The sequence below is a fragment of the Neolamprologus brichardi genome, chromosome 7 (assembly GCF_056152115.1).
Source record: "Neolamprologus brichardi isolate AB-2024 chromosome 7, ASM5615211v1, whole genome shotgun sequence".
In the NCBI taxonomy this organism is placed as follows: Eukaryota; Metazoa; Chordata; class Actinopteri; order Cichliformes; family Cichlidae; genus Neolamprologus; species Neolamprologus brichardi.
In genome coordinates, this window is record NC_142110.1 from 41,673,633 (window position 1) to 41,693,582 (window position 19,950).

The 19,950-nt window shown below is 40.1% G+C and overlaps 2 protein-coding genes across 3 annotated transcripts in view; one reads left to right on the plus strand and one right to left on the minus strand.

Annotated features, from left to right (window-relative positions):
• The first annotated feature begins 1,224 nt into the window (after positions 1 to 1,224).
• On the plus strand, positions 1,225 to 2,407 carry rln1 (relaxin 1). The gene is made up of 2 exons (XM_006795550.3): positions 1,225 to 1,581; positions 2,000 to 2,407. The coding sequence occupies exons 1-2, from the start codon at positions 1,386 to 1,388 to the stop codon at positions 2,359 to 2,361; spliced, it is 558 nt and encodes a 185-aa protein (XP_006795613.1). The 5' UTR covers positions 1,225 to 1,385; the 3' UTR covers positions 2,362 to 2,407.
• Positions 2,408 to 3,138: 731 nt separating this feature from the next.
• Positions 3,139 to 19,950, minus strand: part of jak2a (Janus kinase 2a) — a 36,885-nt gene continuing 20,073 nt past the window's right edge. For both annotated transcript variants that reach the window (XM_006795548.3, XM_006795549.3), the window contains exons 6-24: positions 18,164 to 18,458; positions 17,870 to 17,989; positions 16,288 to 16,445; positions 16,076 to 16,187; positions 15,361 to 15,547; positions 13,040 to 13,164; positions 11,218 to 11,352; positions 11,028 to 11,115; positions 10,166 to 10,293; positions 9,843 to 9,981; positions 9,479 to 9,630; positions 9,081 to 9,231; positions 8,835 to 8,968; positions 7,930 to 8,119; positions 6,822 to 6,946; positions 6,544 to 6,716; positions 5,777 to 5,894; positions 5,403 to 5,516; positions 3,139 to 4,940 (exon numbers count right to left, since the gene is read on the minus strand). In XM_006795548.3, coding sequence (XP_006795611.1) covers positions 4,833 to 4,940; positions 5,403 to 5,516; positions 5,777 to 5,894; positions 6,544 to 6,716; positions 6,822 to 6,946; positions 7,930 to 8,119; positions 8,835 to 8,968; positions 9,081 to 9,231; positions 9,479 to 9,630; positions 9,843 to 9,981; positions 10,166 to 10,293; positions 11,028 to 11,115; positions 11,218 to 11,352; positions 13,040 to 13,164; positions 15,361 to 15,547; positions 16,076 to 16,187; positions 16,288 to 16,445; positions 17,870 to 17,989; positions 18,164 to 18,458 — 2,752 coding nt within the window. In that variant the 3' untranslated portion in view covers positions 3,139 to 4,832. The remainder of the gene's footprint in view (positions 4,941 to 5,402; positions 5,517 to 5,776; positions 5,895 to 6,543; positions 6,717 to 6,821; positions 6,947 to 7,929; positions 8,120 to 8,834; positions 8,969 to 9,080; positions 9,232 to 9,478; positions 9,631 to 9,842; positions 9,982 to 10,165; positions 10,294 to 11,027; positions 11,116 to 11,217; positions 11,353 to 13,039; positions 13,165 to 15,360; positions 15,548 to 16,075; positions 16,188 to 16,287; positions 16,446 to 17,869; positions 17,990 to 18,163; positions 18,459 to 19,950) is intronic.

Below are 19,950 nucleotides of genomic sequence, written 5' to 3' on the forward strand. Positions count from 1 at the left end.
TCCAGGTTGACAGCACCTAGGGAACATTTGTCTAAAGAATGACAAATAAGGCTACAAAAAAAACAGAGACTCTCTCATCTCAGATTGTCACTTCCAGTAGTGCTTGTCCTCCACCTGCTTCCTTCTTTTCATTCTTGCCTCTTCTTTTCTTCTTTTTTGTTTTTACACCAGTTTTAATTTCCATGCATGCTTAAAATCTGCAAATTGAGGAAATTAAGAACATTTAGGACATTTCTGTGCACTAGAAATAGCTTACTATTGATCTATAAGAATGCTGAATGAGTTACCCAAAGGTTTACTCTTAGCTGTAATAAATAAGCTTTTCTCATATGTTTTATTCACATCAGTGTTTGCATCCAGGTTAAATCACATTTCCATAATAGAAATGGTAAATGAAATCTCTAGCTGATAGTACTGAATGACAGCGTAAATGCATCCATAACCAGAAAAACCAAATATAATCAGATTTAAATTAAAGATGAGCCCAACTAAAATCAAACATTGCCTCGACACCACTATTTGTGATGATTTAGAGATCTAACCCGTTAATTAACATTAAGTAAGAAAAAGAAAGAAAAAATAAAAATCAATAAATGAAGATGGTAATTACAACCCATTAAATGTGTTTTTTATGATATTTTTAGGGAAGGCAGAAAAAGAAACAGTAGCATAGAGTGGAAGTTTAAACAAATCTAAGCTTTAAATTCAATATCTGTCATTTTTATCTTGTTTATTTTAACTTGTCCTGTTTTCTGTATTGTATACAAATAAAGTAAAACAAAAAAATAGCCGTGAATTCAGTAAAAGATATTTAAAGGACTTCAGTATCTCAGTTTCTCTCCTGCAGCAAAGGTACCCCCTGAATGCAATGCTGCAAAGTCAATAACCTACCTCATTTTGTTTTGTTTTTTAATTATGTTAGTATCAGCCTAAAGCACTTAAAATCTTACAAGACACCAAATGTTTTCAGTGCTATAACGTTTTCCGATAATAATTGCTGCCTATGTTAAACATTTGTCATCTGTAATAACGTGTGAGTAATGAGTGCATACTCAAACTTGATATTACTGCACAAGAGAAATAACTCCACGTACGTCATCGTCATCAATCCGAAAGACGATGACGCGTGTGAGAGGAAGGGAGGCAGGTTGTTGAGTGAACTAGTGTCTAGGGCTATATAAGGTCCACTCCCAAAGAGGGAAGAAGAAAAGAACACAAAGCAGACTGATTGAAGCAGCTTTCCCAGTTTGAGAGTCTGCAAGAGCATATTCCCGACAGAGAAACAAGAAAGCGAGCGGGATCTGCAGCACACATCAGACCTGAGCCCAGCTGACTCCCACCTGTGCACCTCAAACCAGGCAGTTTAATTTCAGGACAGGTGAGCAATGCTCTGGAGACTGACTCTCGCCGTGGCTGTGGTGTGTGTCGGCAGCATGTGCAGCTGTGAGAATGCTGATGTGATGAACAGACTGATCGTACCGAGGGACTATGGGGTGAAACTGTGTGGGAGAGAGTTCATCAGAGCGGTCATCTTCACCTGTGGTGGCTCCCGGTGGAGACGGTCCACGGAGGGAGACTTGGGTGAGTTAATGCTGCTACACTTTCACTAATTGTTTCATTTGTGTGCACTAATTAAATGTATGCAGACGTGTTTAAAAATATTTCTATAAAACTACAGTGAATGGTGGAGATCTGTGAAGAGTGTGAGGTATTTATTTATCATTAAGACCAAAGATGCTCCACAGGTGGAGGACTGTGAAAGACTTCCTGTTAAATTTTGACCTATGGTACTTTGGAATGAGTTCAGGCTGTTTTCATTAGTTGATGATGCCTGATACATGTATACCACGACAGTTCAGCACCACAGTCGGCTCCTTTTAGTGAATACTCTCCATTATTCTCCTATTTTCTTTGTCTTTTCTGGCCTACAGTACACTTTCCTGCACTAATTTCCTGATTGCATTTGAGGTCGCTGATCCTTTTTTTTTTCTGTCTCTAGATCTGTTCCCGTGGAGTTCCCTTCCTGATGTTAAAGTGGAGGAGAGCCAGCACACCTGGCAACGTGATGCAGACCTCGCAGAAAACCACTCTCCTCTCCGCACTGCCTCCTCTTACTCCCTGGCAGACCTCCTGGCTCTTTACGGGTCCACAGGTGACAGACAGCAGCAGCAGCCACCGCTGAGTCTTCCCGCCCCTCTGGGGGACTCCCATCTGTCCACAGCTGCAGGTGAGCAAGACGGGACCCCGGGTTCAGCTGACTGGATCCTACCAAGCAAGAAGAAGAGGAACTTTTCACTTGGTGTGGCAGGGATGTGCTGTAACCAGGGCTGCACCAAGAATGATATTGGACGCTTGTGCTGAGGCAGGAAGCAGGGTGGGTGGGTGATGGCATGGGGCTCGTTCATGGAGCCATTATGATGAGCAGTAATGGACAGTGTACAGAAAACGTCTGGTGTTGATTAAGCTGTTCCCACTCATGCTGTAGTGTACAAGAAAAACATTCCCCCAGCTTCACGTCTTCTTCATTCTCCTCTCTCTTTTGTTTAATTCATCTGTACGTATTATATGTTGTTATCTTTGTCAATAAATTTTAAATACTGTAATATATGACATATTGAGCAGCATCAGATTTTTTTCTGTCTATATTTTGGCCTGTCGACTCTCAGACCACATTCATGAAATGCATTCATACTAACACTGGACAGTATTGTACATTAATGTCATTTAGGAGGCCAGGAACTTATTGCTGGCCTTGTTCACAGCATTAAAACACCCTGATGATTTTCTCTAAACAGCCCGAGGATAATACTCCACAGGAGCAGTGTTTTTGTCCTTTTAACACTGTTGCACCCACCTAAACCCATTCAGGCTCAATAAAATAAACATAAACATATCTCAACTCTTGCTGGCAATCATGGAGTTTACACATTAACTTCACATTAAAAAACGCTCTTAGATGGAGCTATGGCTACTGTATGACTTGTCTACTAAAAAAGCACAAACACCTTACATTTATAAACTTCACATCTTCAGATATTTACATGTAAACCAGCAGAGCATAGTTTAAATGGCCGCTTTTTCTTAACTCTGTCTGAAACAAACTACAATTAAAAACAAATAAGGAAAAAGAAACACCAGTTGAATTTTTTGAACTTTTTATGAAAATCTTTGGATACAAAATGATACAAACTTCACAGAAGAATCATATGTGATATACATACATCACAATAATACTGGTATGGAAAAAGATAACTCTCAAATGTTTTGCAATTTAAAAAAAAAAAAAAAACAGAATAAACTGACAATCGTCAAGTATCATGAAAGAAATATTCAGGGTGCCTATAAGGAGGTTAAAACACAGGAGAACGCACACACATTTAAAGTGTACACTGTCTCATTGCTAATAATACATTTATTTGAGTTTCACACCAGAAAACGACTTGAAAAGAGAGCATTTGGGATTAAAAACAAAGAGAAAAGAGTCTGTCCTCCACAAACATTCACCGACAATCTTAAACCTAAAAAGAAATCATGGAACACACAAGCTGGATCTTTAAATAGGTGTCAAAGTATAAAATGAAGACGTGACCACAAAATCACATAAGTTTTTCTAATAAAAAGCACGACTGGCAAGAAGTCTCCTGCAGAAAATAAAGGCACTTCCCGTCATTACTTTCCCTCCAGGTGCAAAAAAAATCAACTTTACATCACTTTACATATCTACAAACTGCACAAGCTTAAAACTTCATACTGTATTATTAAAACACACCTGTTTAATAATAAAGGTTTCACAAAGTAATGGCTGCTTTTCACTGAAACAAAAATTACACTGAGTTTATGATAGTTTGTGGGTTTTTTCCCAATGCCTTGTGAAATTTTAACTCTGACCTCAATGAAATAGCATAACCTGCCCCTTATAAACAAGGAGGCGGCTCATTGCTTCAGTCGCCTCACAGGTTCTCAGCACAGACACATTCAAAACTGTCACTTCCACTGTAGAAGCAGAAATCTCGTAAAGATCGCGATGGCGGGTCCCCTCCTTACAGACATGGATAAAAACCCTAAAAAAAATCTATATGGGCATCGGCAGGAAGAAATCTGCTCATTCAAGTAGAGCTGCTCATGAGCACGTGCACTGGGCTTCAGCTCTGGCGATTTACGCCCAGTGATGTGAAGAATGCAGAGCCTTTGTTCCCTCATAGCCTCTTTGCTTATGCAAAAAAACCCTTTCCTGCTTATTTTACATCTTTAAAGGTACACAGTAACTGGTGCTTGTTGGTGCTTCTTCTTTTCACATTCTTGGAAAAAATACTGACTATCATACTGAAACTTTTATCGCCTCTCTCCAGTCAATCACTGTTTTAACTTCAACGTTTAAAACGCAACACGTGCAAACACATCAAAGAAAACAATTGGTCCCAGGGTGAAATCTTTCTGAAAGCACCGGAAGTGTAGTGTACTCTTCATGTGAAGTATTCACATGAAGTGTTCATGTGAATGTGAATACTTCATGTGACCATAGGAAGAAGACTGACATCACTTAGGGCCTCGCTTCTGTCAGTCTGCCCCAGGGCAGCTGTGGCTGCAACTGTAGCTTGCCTCCACCAGTGTGTGAATGTGAGAGTGAATGGGTGGATGACTGGGTGTGTAAAGCGCTTTGGGGTCCCTAGGGGGGGACTAATAAAAGCGCTATACAAATACAGGCAATTTACCATTTACCATCACTTCAACTCCAAACTGCAGTAAATCAGACGCTTTGTTGTTTTGCTCAGGTCAGAGAGGACTCACGCGAGTCAACGCCTAAAGGTCAAAGGTTCACGGATCGATGCTCCTCATCTGTCTTCGCTGTCTCGTACAGTCTCCACACTATGGATTAATGTCTTGAAAGTAGGCCGCAGTTTAGGGTCATTGCTCCAGCACTCCATCATAATCTTGTGAATCTGGGGAGGCATCAGGACAGCATTATTTACACAGTTCTAAGAAAACAAAAGAGATTAAGTGTTACTAATGAAGCCTTCTGTAAGAACCCAGCAGTTTTAGGGGTGAGCTATGGAAGCTAAAAGCTCCAACACGCTACCAGCAATGTGTATCTAATAAAATGGCTGTTGAACACAAGCTAAACTGTGTGTGCATCTAACTCAAAGCTTCATTTTCCACGGTCATCTGGGTTAGTTCAGTGTTGTTGAGATATATGATTTTCATCTTAGCTGATCTTAATCCTCTCAGAATCTCCAGGCCACTGAGGACTATGTTTAATAGGTTCTTTACTCCACATGAATTTCTTATGTGAGACTCGCGTTGTTAAACATCATAAGCAAGTTATATCTCTGTTGGCTTTGAACCACAAGACATTTTATCAAAACAATGAGCAGCTTATGGTGAGGCTGAAGAAAGTAACAGACCTGTGTAGGACACTTATCAGGAGCAGGCAGCCTATAGCCATTTCTCAGGAGGTCAATCAAATGGTACACAATCATCTGGCCCTGCTTCTCATTGCCCATTTTATTCATAAAGACCTAAAACAGAAGAAAAATCATTTGGTCTGGTTAACAAAAAGCAGTATGCTTCAAATAACATGAAAGAAAAATGAAGTGGTTCCTGTTTTTGAGTACATCGCGCAGAGAGAAGTGCTCAATCAACTGATTCTTTAAGCCACGCTGCAGCCTAATTATAGTGAGTTGTTTTCCAAATCAACTGAGCAATTGAGACAAGTGACCAAGAAATTAAAAGTACAATGAGGGAAACACTTAGCAGAACTAGAAAAAAAACACAGTACCACTGGTGGGCTGCAGTTCTTGTCGCTGTAAGTGAAGAGTTCATAGAGGACGACCCCAAAACTCCAGACGTCTGAAGCCACAGAGAACTTGCTCTCTGTCAGCGATTCAGGAGCATACCTGCAAGACACCACAGCACATTCAAGACTCAAGCACATATATAACGCAATCCATACACAGATTGCATATAAAAGACGGACATTATACCAAATTTAAAGCCTCAACTTGATGTTGCTAGAAAAAGAAACCGAGGACACTGCAGGCTCAAATCAAAATCTCAAACCAATCAAAAAGTAGCCAAACCATAGAGATTCTCTGATCTTGTCTTTTACTCCAGTTAATTTCCAAAGTTAATATCACAATATAATGTTAAACGTTAAATAAAGACCATTAAACCACGAGCAAAATGTTTACTGAGGTCATACAGGAGGAGCAGTAGTGTTGTTTTCTCATAGAGTTCTATACAATCAGACTTGATTCTGTGTCGCCCCAGCTGGTAGTTATCAGGCAGATCGGAAAGTCACATCCATAAAAACATTTTTTGAAAACACAGCTGTCTATTAAACGCAATCAAACAGAGATGAAGGTCTGACCGAAGACCATTTAAAGTGGATGCATAAAAACGAGTTCTAATCTTTGCCTCCATGTGGATCATGATTTTACTTAATTGCGAATTTTTTAATCTCACAACTGTTAGAGTATTTAAAGAAAGGAAGTAATAGCTAGCAAAAGCAAAAGATATTAAGATAGGATTAAGCGTGGTCCTCACCAGAAGATGGGGCTTTCCCCAGGCTCTCTGACAGTGTAGTAGTCTTTGTCCTGAGGAAGCACCTTGGTCAGACCAAAGTCACCGATCTTAACCCTCATCTCGCTCTCCACCAGAATGTTTCTTGTGGCCAGATCTCTGTGAATGTAACGCTTAGTGCCAAGGTAGTCCATTCCCTGGAAGGAATTCATGTGTTACACCAAATGCATACATTTTGCAGCAGCTCCAAGAAGAACTGTGACGAAGCCTTTTGCAAGAATCTCTGTATAGCACTGTGTTACCTTGCAAATCTGTGACGCGTAGTGCAACAGTTTCTTGGAATCAAATCTGTCCTTGTGTTTGATGAGATAATCTCTCAAGCTGCCATAGGGGAGATATTCCATGATCAACCGTAGGTTTCTTCGTCCTGCAGAAAAAAGGGAGTTGAGTTCGCTACTAGAGAAAGAGAATACGATGTGAGCGGTGGAGCGGAGGCCTCGCCTAAAGTGGGTTTTCTGAGCTAATTCAGATTTATTTGTTTCATTGGGCATGGTCACTGACGCCCCAGGCAGCAAATGTGTGGAAAACAGCATAATGCATTAAAAAATGTGCCGGGGTGGGAATATTAAATCAAGAAACAAGCAGCTCACGGAAGTTTGCATTAAATAAAAGAGACAAAAAAGAAAAAAGTGAATCTCTCGTCTTGACATTATTAAGAAAAATTACATAACATAAAAGAAACAATATTTTATACCAAAACAGCAACATTTACTAACTTTAATTATAAGCTGAAATAGGACCAACAGCGTTTAATTTTTTTATTGTAATCCAGTTTATCCAAGTCATAGGAGATAACAAGCAATGCAAGTTCACGTGCACAGTAATGTGAAAAAGCACACGGCTGATTTCTTTAAGTTTTTGCCTACAATATTTGTCAAACTTAAATAACCACATGATCAAACACTTTTTGATATTACACAACAATAACCTGAGTAAAGACAAAAAGCAGCTTTTAAATAATGATTTCATTGAATATGGAAGAAAAGCTATCCAACAGTACCAGGTCCTGTGTGGAAATATTTATTCATTAATTAAATAACCACATTTTTTGGAACGCTAAAAAGATGAACTGAGGTTGGCTGAAACAGCTCAAAAAGCAACACGTCCCTTAAAAAGAGCTACGAAACAAAGCCACTGACGTCTATCGATGCTGAAATGGATCAGTGGTGGACCTCACCAGGACTGCCATACTTATCAAAATTACTCCAAGAGTGCACGGTTATCTTTGTCTAATATTTACATTTGTTGGATGATCTGAAACATTTAAGTGTGACGAATAAAATCTAAGAAATCAGAAAGTGGTTACTTAATGTTTCACAGCACCATAGAGATCAAACAATGTGCTCATACCTGCACTGTAGCACACTCCCTTGTATTTGACAATGTTTTCATGCTGAAGTGATTTAAGGATCTCAATTTCCCGCTCAAAGTCCCTGAGGTGCTCAGCTGTACTGTGCTGGAGTTTCTTCACAGCCACCACCTCCCCTGTGCTGTCCTGCAGCGGGTCGTACCTGCACATCTCCACACTGCCAAAGTTCCCCTGAAGTGTGAGATGAAACATCAGGACATCAGTCAGAACATGCTATATCATATTTAGGTGGAAACTAGCGAGCTAACATCCTGCTAACTTCTAACGCCATTAAATTTAATAAATTCTGTTTTCATGGATGCCTTGATGTTAAACTTAATCGTTACACCTCAGGTGATCATTTTATCAAAGATGAAAGAATATAGAGCATTTTTTTCTCTCAGTGATGCTCGTGTTCGTTTGACTTTGGGACCTACAGTGGACGGAGTTTTGGACCCAGATTACTCTAAGAGACTCCTGACTACAGCCATCAAGCGGTGCGCCTTCATAGCTTGACAAAGTTGGGATGTTGGTATGGGATATTGTATTTGTTTTAAATGTTATATATTTATGTGGTATGTGTATTTTGACTTTTGTTGCCATGATGCCAGGTCTCTCTTGGAAATTAGATTTTTAATCTCAATGAGATTCATTTTTTACCTGGATAAATAAAGGACTAATAAAAATAAAAAATAAAAAAAGTTGTACTAAAACATTTTTGACAGATTTCTGCGCACTGTGTACCACATAAAATCGGTTTGAGGTCAGTAAGCACAACCAGAATTTACACATAAGGCGCAATGCCGATTTTTAAGAAAATTAAAGGACTTTAAGTGAGCCTTATAGTGCGGAAATTACGGTGGTCAAACTCTAAAAATAAGTGATGTGTACATAGAGCATGTCTCACTTTGCCCAGCTGCTTGAGAAAAATGAGGTGCCGCTCCTCGAACTGTGACGGATCTTGGTTCTCAGAGGCCCACGGGAAGCCGAAGCCTCGTGCTCTGTTGGGCACCATGTCACTCTCCACCAGCAGCTCATAGTCTGCAACAAACGGCCGTGTCACTTTCAACAACATCTGGGTGAAATAACGAGCGTGCTGGAGTGATGCACGGTGGTTTTTCTCTGACACACATGACTCCATTCATGTTCCCACCTGGTGTGAAGAGACTGTTGAGATCTCGGATTATTGTTCTGAAGGAGGGCCGGTGTAAAGGCTCATAGTCCATACAGCTGTTTATCAGATTGGCCAGCTCTGTCCATTTAGGAGCCGGCAGCTGGTGTCTGTCCTCATAGAACAAGTTTTTCTACAGAACAGGAAAGAACAAAATTAAGTACCTGATTGTTCTTGGCTTGGAAAAGAAGACATGTTTTTAAAAGTTTGTTCAGGAATATAAATATATCTTTTTTGTAACAGACTGACCAGCCTCACATCTGTACAACTAATTAGTTCAAATCTAAGCCGCTCTAATGAACCCGTTTATCTAATTATGTCTCAAAACCAAAGTTAAATATTTTACAAAATGTATCAATGCATGTTTGGTTTTTTTGGACCTTTGAGCAGTCCAGTGTGCTGAGAGGTTTGTCTCCTCCGCTGCAGATCTCCCAAAGCGTGGTCCCAAAGCTCCACTTGTCTGTAGCTAAACTCAGGTTTTGAGGGTTTTCAATGCACTCAGGAGGCACCCATGGGATACGCTCCACTAGCACTGCAGGTCAGACATGTAAAGAGATGCAGGAATATAATAAATGTTGGAAATGCAGACCAAAGATGAAGAAAAGGGAAGCAAAAGGTGACTAAATTATGTCCTCATAGGTATCTCTGACAATCACACCAAGGAAAAACCATGCAGTGAACATCATTCCCACGTCACACAGGTGTGAGGTGCAAGCCTCGGGACCGCGATGTCAGCGTTCTCACCTTCTCTGGGCAGCACGGTGATGCTGATACCGGGGTCACTGAGCTTGATGAATGGAAGACTGCCTGTTTTCCGATCCTCCTCTCGAATCAGAAGGACATTCTTGGCACAAACATTCCCATGAATGACGTTTTTATCCTCCTGTGTTCAGTTACAATAGGGACAACATAAATATCAACGCAGCATTAGGAAAGTCCCAATGAAAGGTTAATTTCCATGTTGGTTTCTTTTTTCCCTTCATTTCAAAATGTGTAAATGTGTCCATAATCTTTAAATTTTAAAAAAATCTGTATGGGTTACACAGCATTAAGTTGGTAAGTCTTACCAGATAGTGCATAGCCCAGGAGAGCTGTTTGGCCACTTCCAGCTTCCAGGTGATGTTAACACAGCCTTTGTTCTTCTTCAGGTAGGTGTCCAGTGAACCAAATTTACCGTACTCCTGCACCATCATGTCTGACCGGGAGATTGAGATTAGATCGTTTCACTTACTCATCTGTTTATTTACTTCTATCCATGAAGAAACTCTTTTCAACAAAGCTCTATGAAATGAAGCACTAAATTAACCAGTTTGTGGTTCACTGAAGATTGTGTTGAGTAGTAATGCACATGTGCTTACCCAGAGGTCTTCCCCTGTTACCATGTAAAATTCTCTGAGATTACCTCTTGTAGTGATTTTGGGGTGTTTATATATATTTCATAAAACTGAACGGATATTTCTTCACTTAACCCTGGAGAACCCATGGGGTCGGCTCTGACCCCATGGGTTCTCCAGGGTTAAACTCTTCCCTCAGCCCACATGCACACACTTGACTTTTTGCATCCATTACATGTAAAAGAAGAAAGACTTTGACAACAGCTCCCAGATACTCTACTTCACGTGTGTGCTGCTTTAAAGATCACAGTGGCCCTTTAGTGACCTGTTGATCCCAAGGGCTTAATCCAGTCTGAACGAAGGGTCAGAAACCTTCTGCCCTCTCTGTTTGATCGTCTCAGCTGCCCACAGGAACACAGTTTGACATTATTTGGTGCTCGTTTAATGTGTGAACGGTCTCTTTTTCTATTTTGGGAGCCTATTCCTCGTGGACCTACCACATGACTGGTATAATTAGTGTGTTGCTGCACATTTTGTCTACAACTTAAATATCTTAAACCATCCAGTAAAGGTTGTGCTTGTGTTGTACACTTACTTTCATCTGCACAAACACACACGCCATAAGTGAGAAGTAAGTGTTTGTGGGAGAGCTGGCTCATTATGCTTGCGGCTTCAAAAAATGACTGCAAGGAAAAAAATGAGAGAAGAGAATTTAAATTTGAGTCCATGAACATGAGTAATCAATAAGATTAAAAGTCACCTAAATTCTTCCTTAAGAAGCTAACCTCTGAATAGCTGCGATGTGCCTTGTCCAGAATCTTAATAACAACGTCCATCTGATGTATCTCCCCATAGTCTCCAAGCTCCTTCCTCACACCACAAAAGATCTTGGTGAACGTTCCTTGACCCAGACTCTCTTGCTGAAACACAGTTTTATTGGTTTATTGAAAAAACACATTGTTTAGTTGACTCTAAACAGTTCCCCAGGCAATGTCCTCTCCTCATAAACTCCTCAAAATATATTAGCTTGAATAGCAGGCGTCATACAGTCATGCAACCAAAACAGCCTATACAGCGAAATGCAGGGTTTATTTAGAGCAATATTCTCAAAACTACAGACAAATACATAGTTTATCATCCAAAGTAAGACGCATGAAACAAAAAAGATGACAAACTTTGACTTTTAATATCCATCAGAGCCAATCCCTTTAGCATTTCTTAATGAAAACTCAAAGTTGCCACAGATGTTTATCCAAATCTTTACTCCTGCCTTTTTTATTCGTAGTTAAAGCTGGGATCTTCTGGATTCTCTGAAGTGAAGAGTAACGAACTATACCAATACATTTTCAAGCCTCCACACATGCATCCTGGAAACTAAATGAAATATTATGTTCGCCTGGCTGAGCTGTGACCCAGGCAGCTAAACGTTATCGACCACCTGGATCCGATTTACTGAAGATCAGATTTATTGGCACTATCATCAGGCCTTATCATTTCCAGGCAAATTGTCAGAACATAATTTTTTTCTTCTGTAATAAATGATAGAGTAATCTTTTGGGGTTTCAAGCGGTCTTGTGGCAAAGCTCTTAACTAACTTAATAAAAACATCAAGTGCAAATCAGAAAGTCAAAAAATACATTCAGTTTATACAGCCCTAAAAACTAAGCACACAACTTTTAGGTTAGCAGCCATGTGCTGCTAATCAAATGCACTGCCCAGCACATCAGCACAAACACAAGCACAATACTGCAGGAGGATGATTTGGACTTTTTTTGCAAGTGTTTTGGATCCATAGACCCTTTTGTATATCAGTCATCTATCTGACAGTTAAAGCTTGGTTAAATAAACAGCCTGTAGTTGTGAGGTTTTCCTATGACAGTTCTGTCCATCCATCCATCCATCCATTCGCTTCCACTTATCCTTTTCAGGATCGCGGGGGGCGCTGGAGCCTATCCCAGCTGTCATAGGGCAAGAGGTGGGGTACACCCTGGACAGGTCGCCAGTCTGTCGCAGGGCCAACACACAGGGACAGACAACCATTCGCACTTTCACACCTAGTGACAATTTGGATTATCCAATTAACCTATCCCCACAAGCTGCATGTCTTTGGACAGTGGGAGGAAGCCGGAGTACCCGGAGGGAACCCACGCAGACAACATGCAAACTCCACACAGAAAGACCCCGGCCTGATGTTGGAATTGAACTCAGGACCTTCTTGCTGTGCGGCAACAGTGCTAACCACCGTGCCACCGTTCTGTCCAACAAAACTTTAAATGCTCAAATAAAATAAAAACTGCGACAGCTATTGAAGCCGAGCTACAGCAGATTGAGTCTTTTTGTTAACCGTATGTAACATCCTGGCGGATCCCACAACAGTCCTCTTGCCTCTGGTGCTCTCACTCAAGTTTACATTCACAAAGGCTCCAGCCTTTAAAATACGAGCTGTTCATAAGTCTTAAATCTAAATTATATCACTTCACGACAAAGAAAAGAGGCCTTTCAACACTGTTTGGTATTTCCAGTGTGTCTGAGAAACAGCATGTGCAATCCTGGCGTTTTCATGTCAAAGGAGAGGCTGAAGTCAGGAGCCAGAGAAGGTTTACTTACGATGATGAGATCCTCCTTTCGAATCTTGTGAAAGACCATCTGGCTGATGTTGTGTTTGTGGAGCGTGGGAGATATGGGCATCTCGGCCCCTTGATTGCTTCTACACACCAGCAGGTTGGACTTATCTGAAGAAAGGTAGAGATTAACAAGGTTCACACTACACCTGACCAAAACTAGACAATAACAAAAGGAAACTGATGACTCACACTGTTAAATATTGAATTTGATCAGCAATTATAAACCTGGATTATTACATTCAGAATTCTTATCATGGATATGAAACTAGGGCTGGGCGATATGGCCTAAAATCCATATCGCGGTATAATTTGAAGTACGTGTGGTAACGATATACATCGCGATATATTCTTTTCTTCTGTATAACGTATTTTCCACACTATAAGGCACACTTAAAATCCTTTAATTTTCTCAGAAATCGAGAGCGTGCCTTATGTATGAATTCTTGTTGTGCTTACTGACCTCGAACCGATTTTGGCTGCAGAAATCTGTTAAAAAATGTTTTAGTACAACTTTGGTAAGCCGCACTGCTTGATGGATTGTCAGAGCATTACGGCTGCCGTAGTGAGGAGCTTCGCAGAGTAATCTGGGTCCAAAACTCTGTCTGCTTCAGGTCCCAAAGTCAAACAAACACTGAGAGTTAAAAACGGTCTAAATTCTTTCATCTTTAATTAAATCTTCAGTGTTGCTGCTTTACCAGGTGTAACAATTAAGTTTAACATCCAGGCATCCATGAAAACAGAATTTATTAAATTTAACGGAGTTACAAATTAACAGGAAGTTAGCTTGCTAGTTTCAACCTAAACATGACGTACCATGTTCTGACTGAGAGATTTTTGAAACTAATTCAAACGTACAGCTCTGCTACCACTTCCAACATAAATGAAGACAGAAAACTAAACAGCAGTGGCGTTTGCAGGGTTACTGAAGTTGGACTACCTGGTATATAATATTGTGCTATGTGATTGCTAGCAACACAGTTAGCATAACATTAGCACAGTGAAGCTGGAGGATGAGCGCTAACTTTTTCTCCACTCGATAAAAGTTAACGTGAGGGATTCTGGTGGTCAGGGACAAATGCAACCGCATAGCAGGATGCTGTACACGGGCCAAACTTCAGTCAGGAGAACAACTGAGATTATTCATCCACAATACGAGGTTAGTTATTAATATACTGCAACAACATGGGAATAGAGCAGCTGCGAGCGAATTCAACATTAATGAATCAATGTTACGGAAGTGGAGGAAGCACAGTTTTTGACTTTCCCCATATTTCAAAAGTGCTTCATCTCTTTGCCATGACTCTCGGCATAATTTGTAGATGATAATGGTTGTAGCCGCTGCGATGCTTTCGACCAAAACAGGCGCAGCTTGATGACATCATCAACATGCGGTAGAGCGGTATAATCAAAATCTCTATCGTTGGCCAAATTTATATCGTTTCTATCGTATATCGTTTATATCGCCCACCCCTATATGAAACTTTATGTTGTGTGTTTTTATATTTTTCACCATAAACCATAAATCAGAGTTTTGGTACCCAGAAACCTGGATTAGTTTACTGAATCATTAGTTTTCATCTCTAACTTCTCCACACACATATGTTTTGTTTTGTTTTTTATGAGGCGATAAAAACGTATTTTTGTTCCAATAAAAATGTCATTAATTTCTTTTCTCATATGCATGCAAAGCTAAATCATTATTGATACCATACTATCAGTAACCATTTCTTCGTAACACCAACACATTACCTTTGTATGATCTGTTCTTTGGCTTATAGTCTAATCACATGCACCCTATCAATAAACACATATCAGCATGCGGTTTTCATTTTCTTAAGATGTTTTTAAAGTATCTAATAAAAGCAGAAGCTTTAAGATGATTAAATGACTGCAGCAGGGATACAAAGGATTTCACACATAAACAGTTACAAAATAACAGTAAACAATAAACAGTTACAAAATTAAAATAACAGTGACATAAAAGTGCCCAGAAATTCTGTGGAGTGCTAACATAGGATTCATCAGTGCCACTTTAACAGGATTTACAAGTTTGAGGATGCTGGAAAACCACATTTTATTTGCTGATTTTATCAGTGTCATCTAATGTTTCACAGCTAAACAACGCATGCTGCTCACTGTTTTCATAGCTTCATAATTAAATGTTAAAATGCTTTTTTTTATAAAACTCAAAGCATGTGGAAATGCATTTTACTGTGCCTTAAATTCTGAAATGACAAAATAGCTTGTATTTCACGTTTTCATTTTCGTTTTCATCACATACATGTTCTGGATGTGAACACTGACCTTTGTGGCTGGGTGGGCAGCACCTGATCAGCTGAAATGTGTACCCATCAGTGCGGAGCGCCTCCTTCTGGTAGCAATTCAGAAGTTCCCTGAGTGAACCAAAGCTCCTCTTGGCTCCACTTAGAATGTACTCTCCTGACTCCGTCTTTGTGATCTGACAGTGCTTATAGTCCACCATCGTTTCATACTGAAAATCAAAAGAAAAGTTTCCACAGCTGAGTTGTGCTGAATGTTACAAATGATGCTCCTTGTGTCCCTTCCTTACTGCTGTTTCAGTCAGCCATACATTGTCTGAAAACTGGTCATTTTTACTTGTTTTAATCCTCCCTCAGTCATACAAACTTGAAACAGTCTAAGTTAAGCTATAAAATAGCCTAACACAGAACACACATCCAGTAAGTCACAGTATGGTGACCTGCTGGGATATATAGACCGCCTGCAGCAAGTAGATACCAAACCTTATTGCTCCCTCTAGTGGCTGAAAATCAAAATCATGTGCAGACAGGTGTGTACTGCTTCTCTGGTTTTTGAAAACCAGTGGACATGGTTTACTTTCAGAAACAGCTGTGCAATTTCATTGTAGTGACTTTAAACATCTTACTTCATATTTTATATCTGCTTGGATGTATGCAGTCATAGGCTGAAGAAACGAGTTATATTGCATAGCAGTAATGTGGGAAATCGAGTGTTCCCCACAAACATTAACACTACTTACCCCCACCACAAAAGACATGAAGTATTTATCATAATCCCTGGGGCTGCAGCGAAGCATGTAGAGGCCTTGGTGGTTACCGGAGTGCCGCAATTTACTGACCGTAAATTCCATCCTGCGATTAAAAGGGACAGAATGTTTTTTGCTGATTTCATCTGTCCATGACTGTGCATGTGGGACGTGATAACATGATATGACATGCGTGTGATACTCACGACACAGGGCCGTGGCAGTAGCTCTGAATGCACTCCAGAAGCCGTGGCGGCGCTAATTCTTTGCACAGGTAATGATGGGCATCGGCCACCAGCCTGTAGTATCCATCAATCAGTGACACGAATGACACGGCCACTGAGAGCGAGCGAAATTCCAGCTCCTTCATTGTGAGTCAATGCAGAGGGATACAGAAATACAGATGCAGGATTTTACTTATTTTCTCGTGCTGGAAGCAACAAAGTATCTTATACACAAGCAAATGAGGACAACTTAACATCATTTAGTTGTGAGAGTTCAGCTCAGAGTCTCCAAGTTGATACTGCTACCATCTTGATCCATGATGGCTGCCACTGGTGACACGTGCCTGTTATCTGCTGCCAGTACTAAGCGTTCATTCAACTGTCTGAATACATACACTATTTACTAAATAATTTAAGTAAATATAAGTACATTACACCTGCAGGAGCTGTTCAGCCATGAAAACCCATGCCACAAAGCTCCTGGTGCAGTGTTTATGCTGCCATTAATGCCACAGGAGGTCTGGAACTCTAAGGATATTGAGTCAGCAGAGCTTTGAGTACTCGGTGACTCACCATGTAACTTTATGTAGTCTGCCACTTGGTAAATGAGTTTCTAAAAGTTCCCACTTTGCAGTAATACTATTTGCAGCTGACTGTAGGAAAAAAGAAGAAATTTCGGGAACTGCTTTCTTGAAACGGTGATACCTATTATGAATTCAGCGTCTTCTTTAGAATAGCCCATCCTTTCTTTCACAAATGTTTGTAAAGGCAGATTGCATGGTGAGGTGCTTGATTTTATACACCTGTATCAATTGAACTAAAAATACCTGTACTCAAAGATTAAGAGGAGTAGACATGTACTTTTGTCCACAGAGCATATCTATTGAACTGCTGAGCATCTATCATGATACTGGAACTGATGTTGAGGTTGTTAAACTGATGTGGAGATGCAGAATGAACTTCAAACTGGTAGGAAAATAATTTCTTTCTCCACAGTGTGTCTTTTGTCCTGTTTCTCTCACCCCTAACAGGTCAGAGCATATGGCTGCCCCTCCATGAGCCTGGTTTTGCTGGAGGTTTCTTCCTGTTAAAAGGGAGTATTTCCTTCACCCTGGAACCAAGCGCTTGCTCATAGATGGATGTTTGATTGCTGGAGTTTCTCTGTATTATCTTAGGGTGTGGGGATCCTGCTTCATTGCATTTAATTTAATTCCACATTTTCTTAACTAAATCCAAATTAGCTCGTATGTTTAGATGTTATGTTTAGCTAGTTGTTGGTCTGTTGTGTCGGCTCCTAAGATTTCTGGTAGTGGCATGGTTTCATTATGTGGGGCATCTGGAGAAGGATGATGTGTACTGTGAATTTAAGTCATGTTGGCCCCATTGAAACTATTTATCTTCATATCCTTAAATACTTCATTCAAATGAATAAAGAACAGATGTTGCAACATGGTTAACAGACAGGACTGAAAGTTAAATCGTTTTAAACCAAAGCGAACTGTAATTTAAATTTCTCAGTAACAGCAGAGAATGACCAATAACACAGCAGACGTGTTTACTATACCATGATCTGGTTATCCTGTTTGGTGAGTGTAACTATGCGGCTCTCTGCAGATCCTTCCTTATTGCCTTGTTTGATACTGATGTCAATCACCTCTGGAAAATCACAGTATGTCTGCAGCTCCTACACACACACACACACACACACACACACACACACACACACACACACACACACACACACACAAGAACAGTTAAAAATAGTTATTTGTATTCTTTTTTTTTTATCAATGCACACAAGCACCAATGATAAGACACACCCATGACAGCAACACACTTGTAATATATTTGTTCTCACCTCCTCTGCTCTGTCCTCCTCTTTCCCTTTAGACCACTGGATGCCCTTATTTCCCATGACAATGATGGTAACCTCATTTGAGGAGGTGTCTGTGACTTGGAAGTGCTCGGAGTAGAGAGAGGGCAACAGCATCTCAAGGCTCATTAAGTATTTGAGCTTGAGGTTACACACAGTGGCCTTGCACTCACTGAACTGCTGGATGAACTTTCTGAAGCGATAGCGGATTCTCTTCCGAGTCAAAATGTTATATTCCTGGATGCGGCTTCGCATGGACACTGGGAGGAAGGACTTGTAGCTAAAAGAACAGAGAGGTCATTCAGGAGGATCTGCCTAAAATCTTTACAAGTAATTCATCCTAATGATTAGTTAGGCAGAAATATATATGTATGTATATATTTATATATAGATGTATAGATATATACCCTGTGATCAAGCCTAGTACAGATGAAGTATTTTCAACTGAAACTTTATTTCACATACAGGTATTTTATTTAAGTGCATGAACACTGTGTCTGTCACACTACTTTGATATTGTTATTCATAAACTATACCACAGGCACACCAGCACAGGAACTAGCATTTCTAATTATTTAGGTCAAATAGTTGGCAGCATATGCACGCACATGCATATCCAGCACAATAAAATCACACTTCATGGACAGCTGTCTCTCTCTCTCTCTGTACTTCAAGAACAGTTTCTCGTCTAAAAATCTGTTTTCTGCATTATTCACTTGCTTGTTACGCTCAAGTCTACCGTTGTTTACAGCGCTGTCGGACGCTGTTTTTTTCCTTTTACTTACTTCCGAAAAGAAAACCTCATTTCTGTCGTTCAATAGGCTTCTGAACAAATTTGAACTTTTTAAAATTATGCAAAATGCAAAACGCTCAGCTGTATCTCTAATAAAACCGCTGTAACTTCAGAGGTGATGTTCATATGTTGATTAATGGTTTTCTTTCATTTTTGATGTACTGCAGAATATTTTTATAAAATCCCAGGCCAGGAAAATCGCCTTCATGTTTTTCTGTGTTTTATCTTCAGCTACTTTGACACAAAGGCATCTGCTGTGATGCTTACACCTTTGATAAAGTCTTGCGAGTGTCAGCTTCCTTTTTATAGATACAAAAATATGTAAATGTACTGATCTGAATTAGAATATTTCTGACTGTCTGAGGCAAAATTTCCCAGATTTAAATCGAATTGAATCAAATCGTGGATCGAATCGTTTCGGGACCTTGTGAATCGGAATCGAATCGATTCTAGAAATCAGTGACGATACCCAGCCCTATTTTACAGTTTTCCACAAGGGTTGCAAGGCCACAGGTCTAAGCATACGTTGATCAGTCTCCCCAACCACCTATTCCAGGTCTTCTAGTGGAACACTAGCCTAGATATATAACCTTTCCAGGAAGTTCTGGGTGTAACCAAGGTCTTTTTTCCTGTTGCACATTCTAGTCTAATGACCTAAGCAGCTCACCAGATCACTGAACCTTACCTCACATGCTCTTTGGCTGTAAATTCTGTCCATAACGATTATGGACACAATCAGTGATAAAAAGCAGCCCTGGCAGTTCAATACCCCCAGGGAATTAGTCTGAATTATTGCCAGCAATGTTAAGCAAGCTCTCACTACAGTAAAAGTGAACAGCATACAGCAACAGACCCAATAACCCATACTCGTTAAGCAATCTGGATAGGATACCACAAGGAACACCTTCGAATGCCTTCTCTAAGTCCACCAATTGAGTTGAGCGAACTACCAACAATCCTTGATTATCCTTAAGATGAT

Bases quoted from the DNA above. Each gene is read 5' to 3' on its own strand.
- rln1 (XM_006795550.3), top strand. From the start codon at position 1,386: ATGCTCTGGAGACTGACTCTCGCCGTGGCTGTGGTGTGTGTCGGCAGC. The intron at 1,582-1,999 runs GTGAGTTAATGC...TTCTGTCTCTAG, and splicing joins GTCCACGGAGGGAGACTTGG to ATCTGTTCCCGTGGAGTTCC.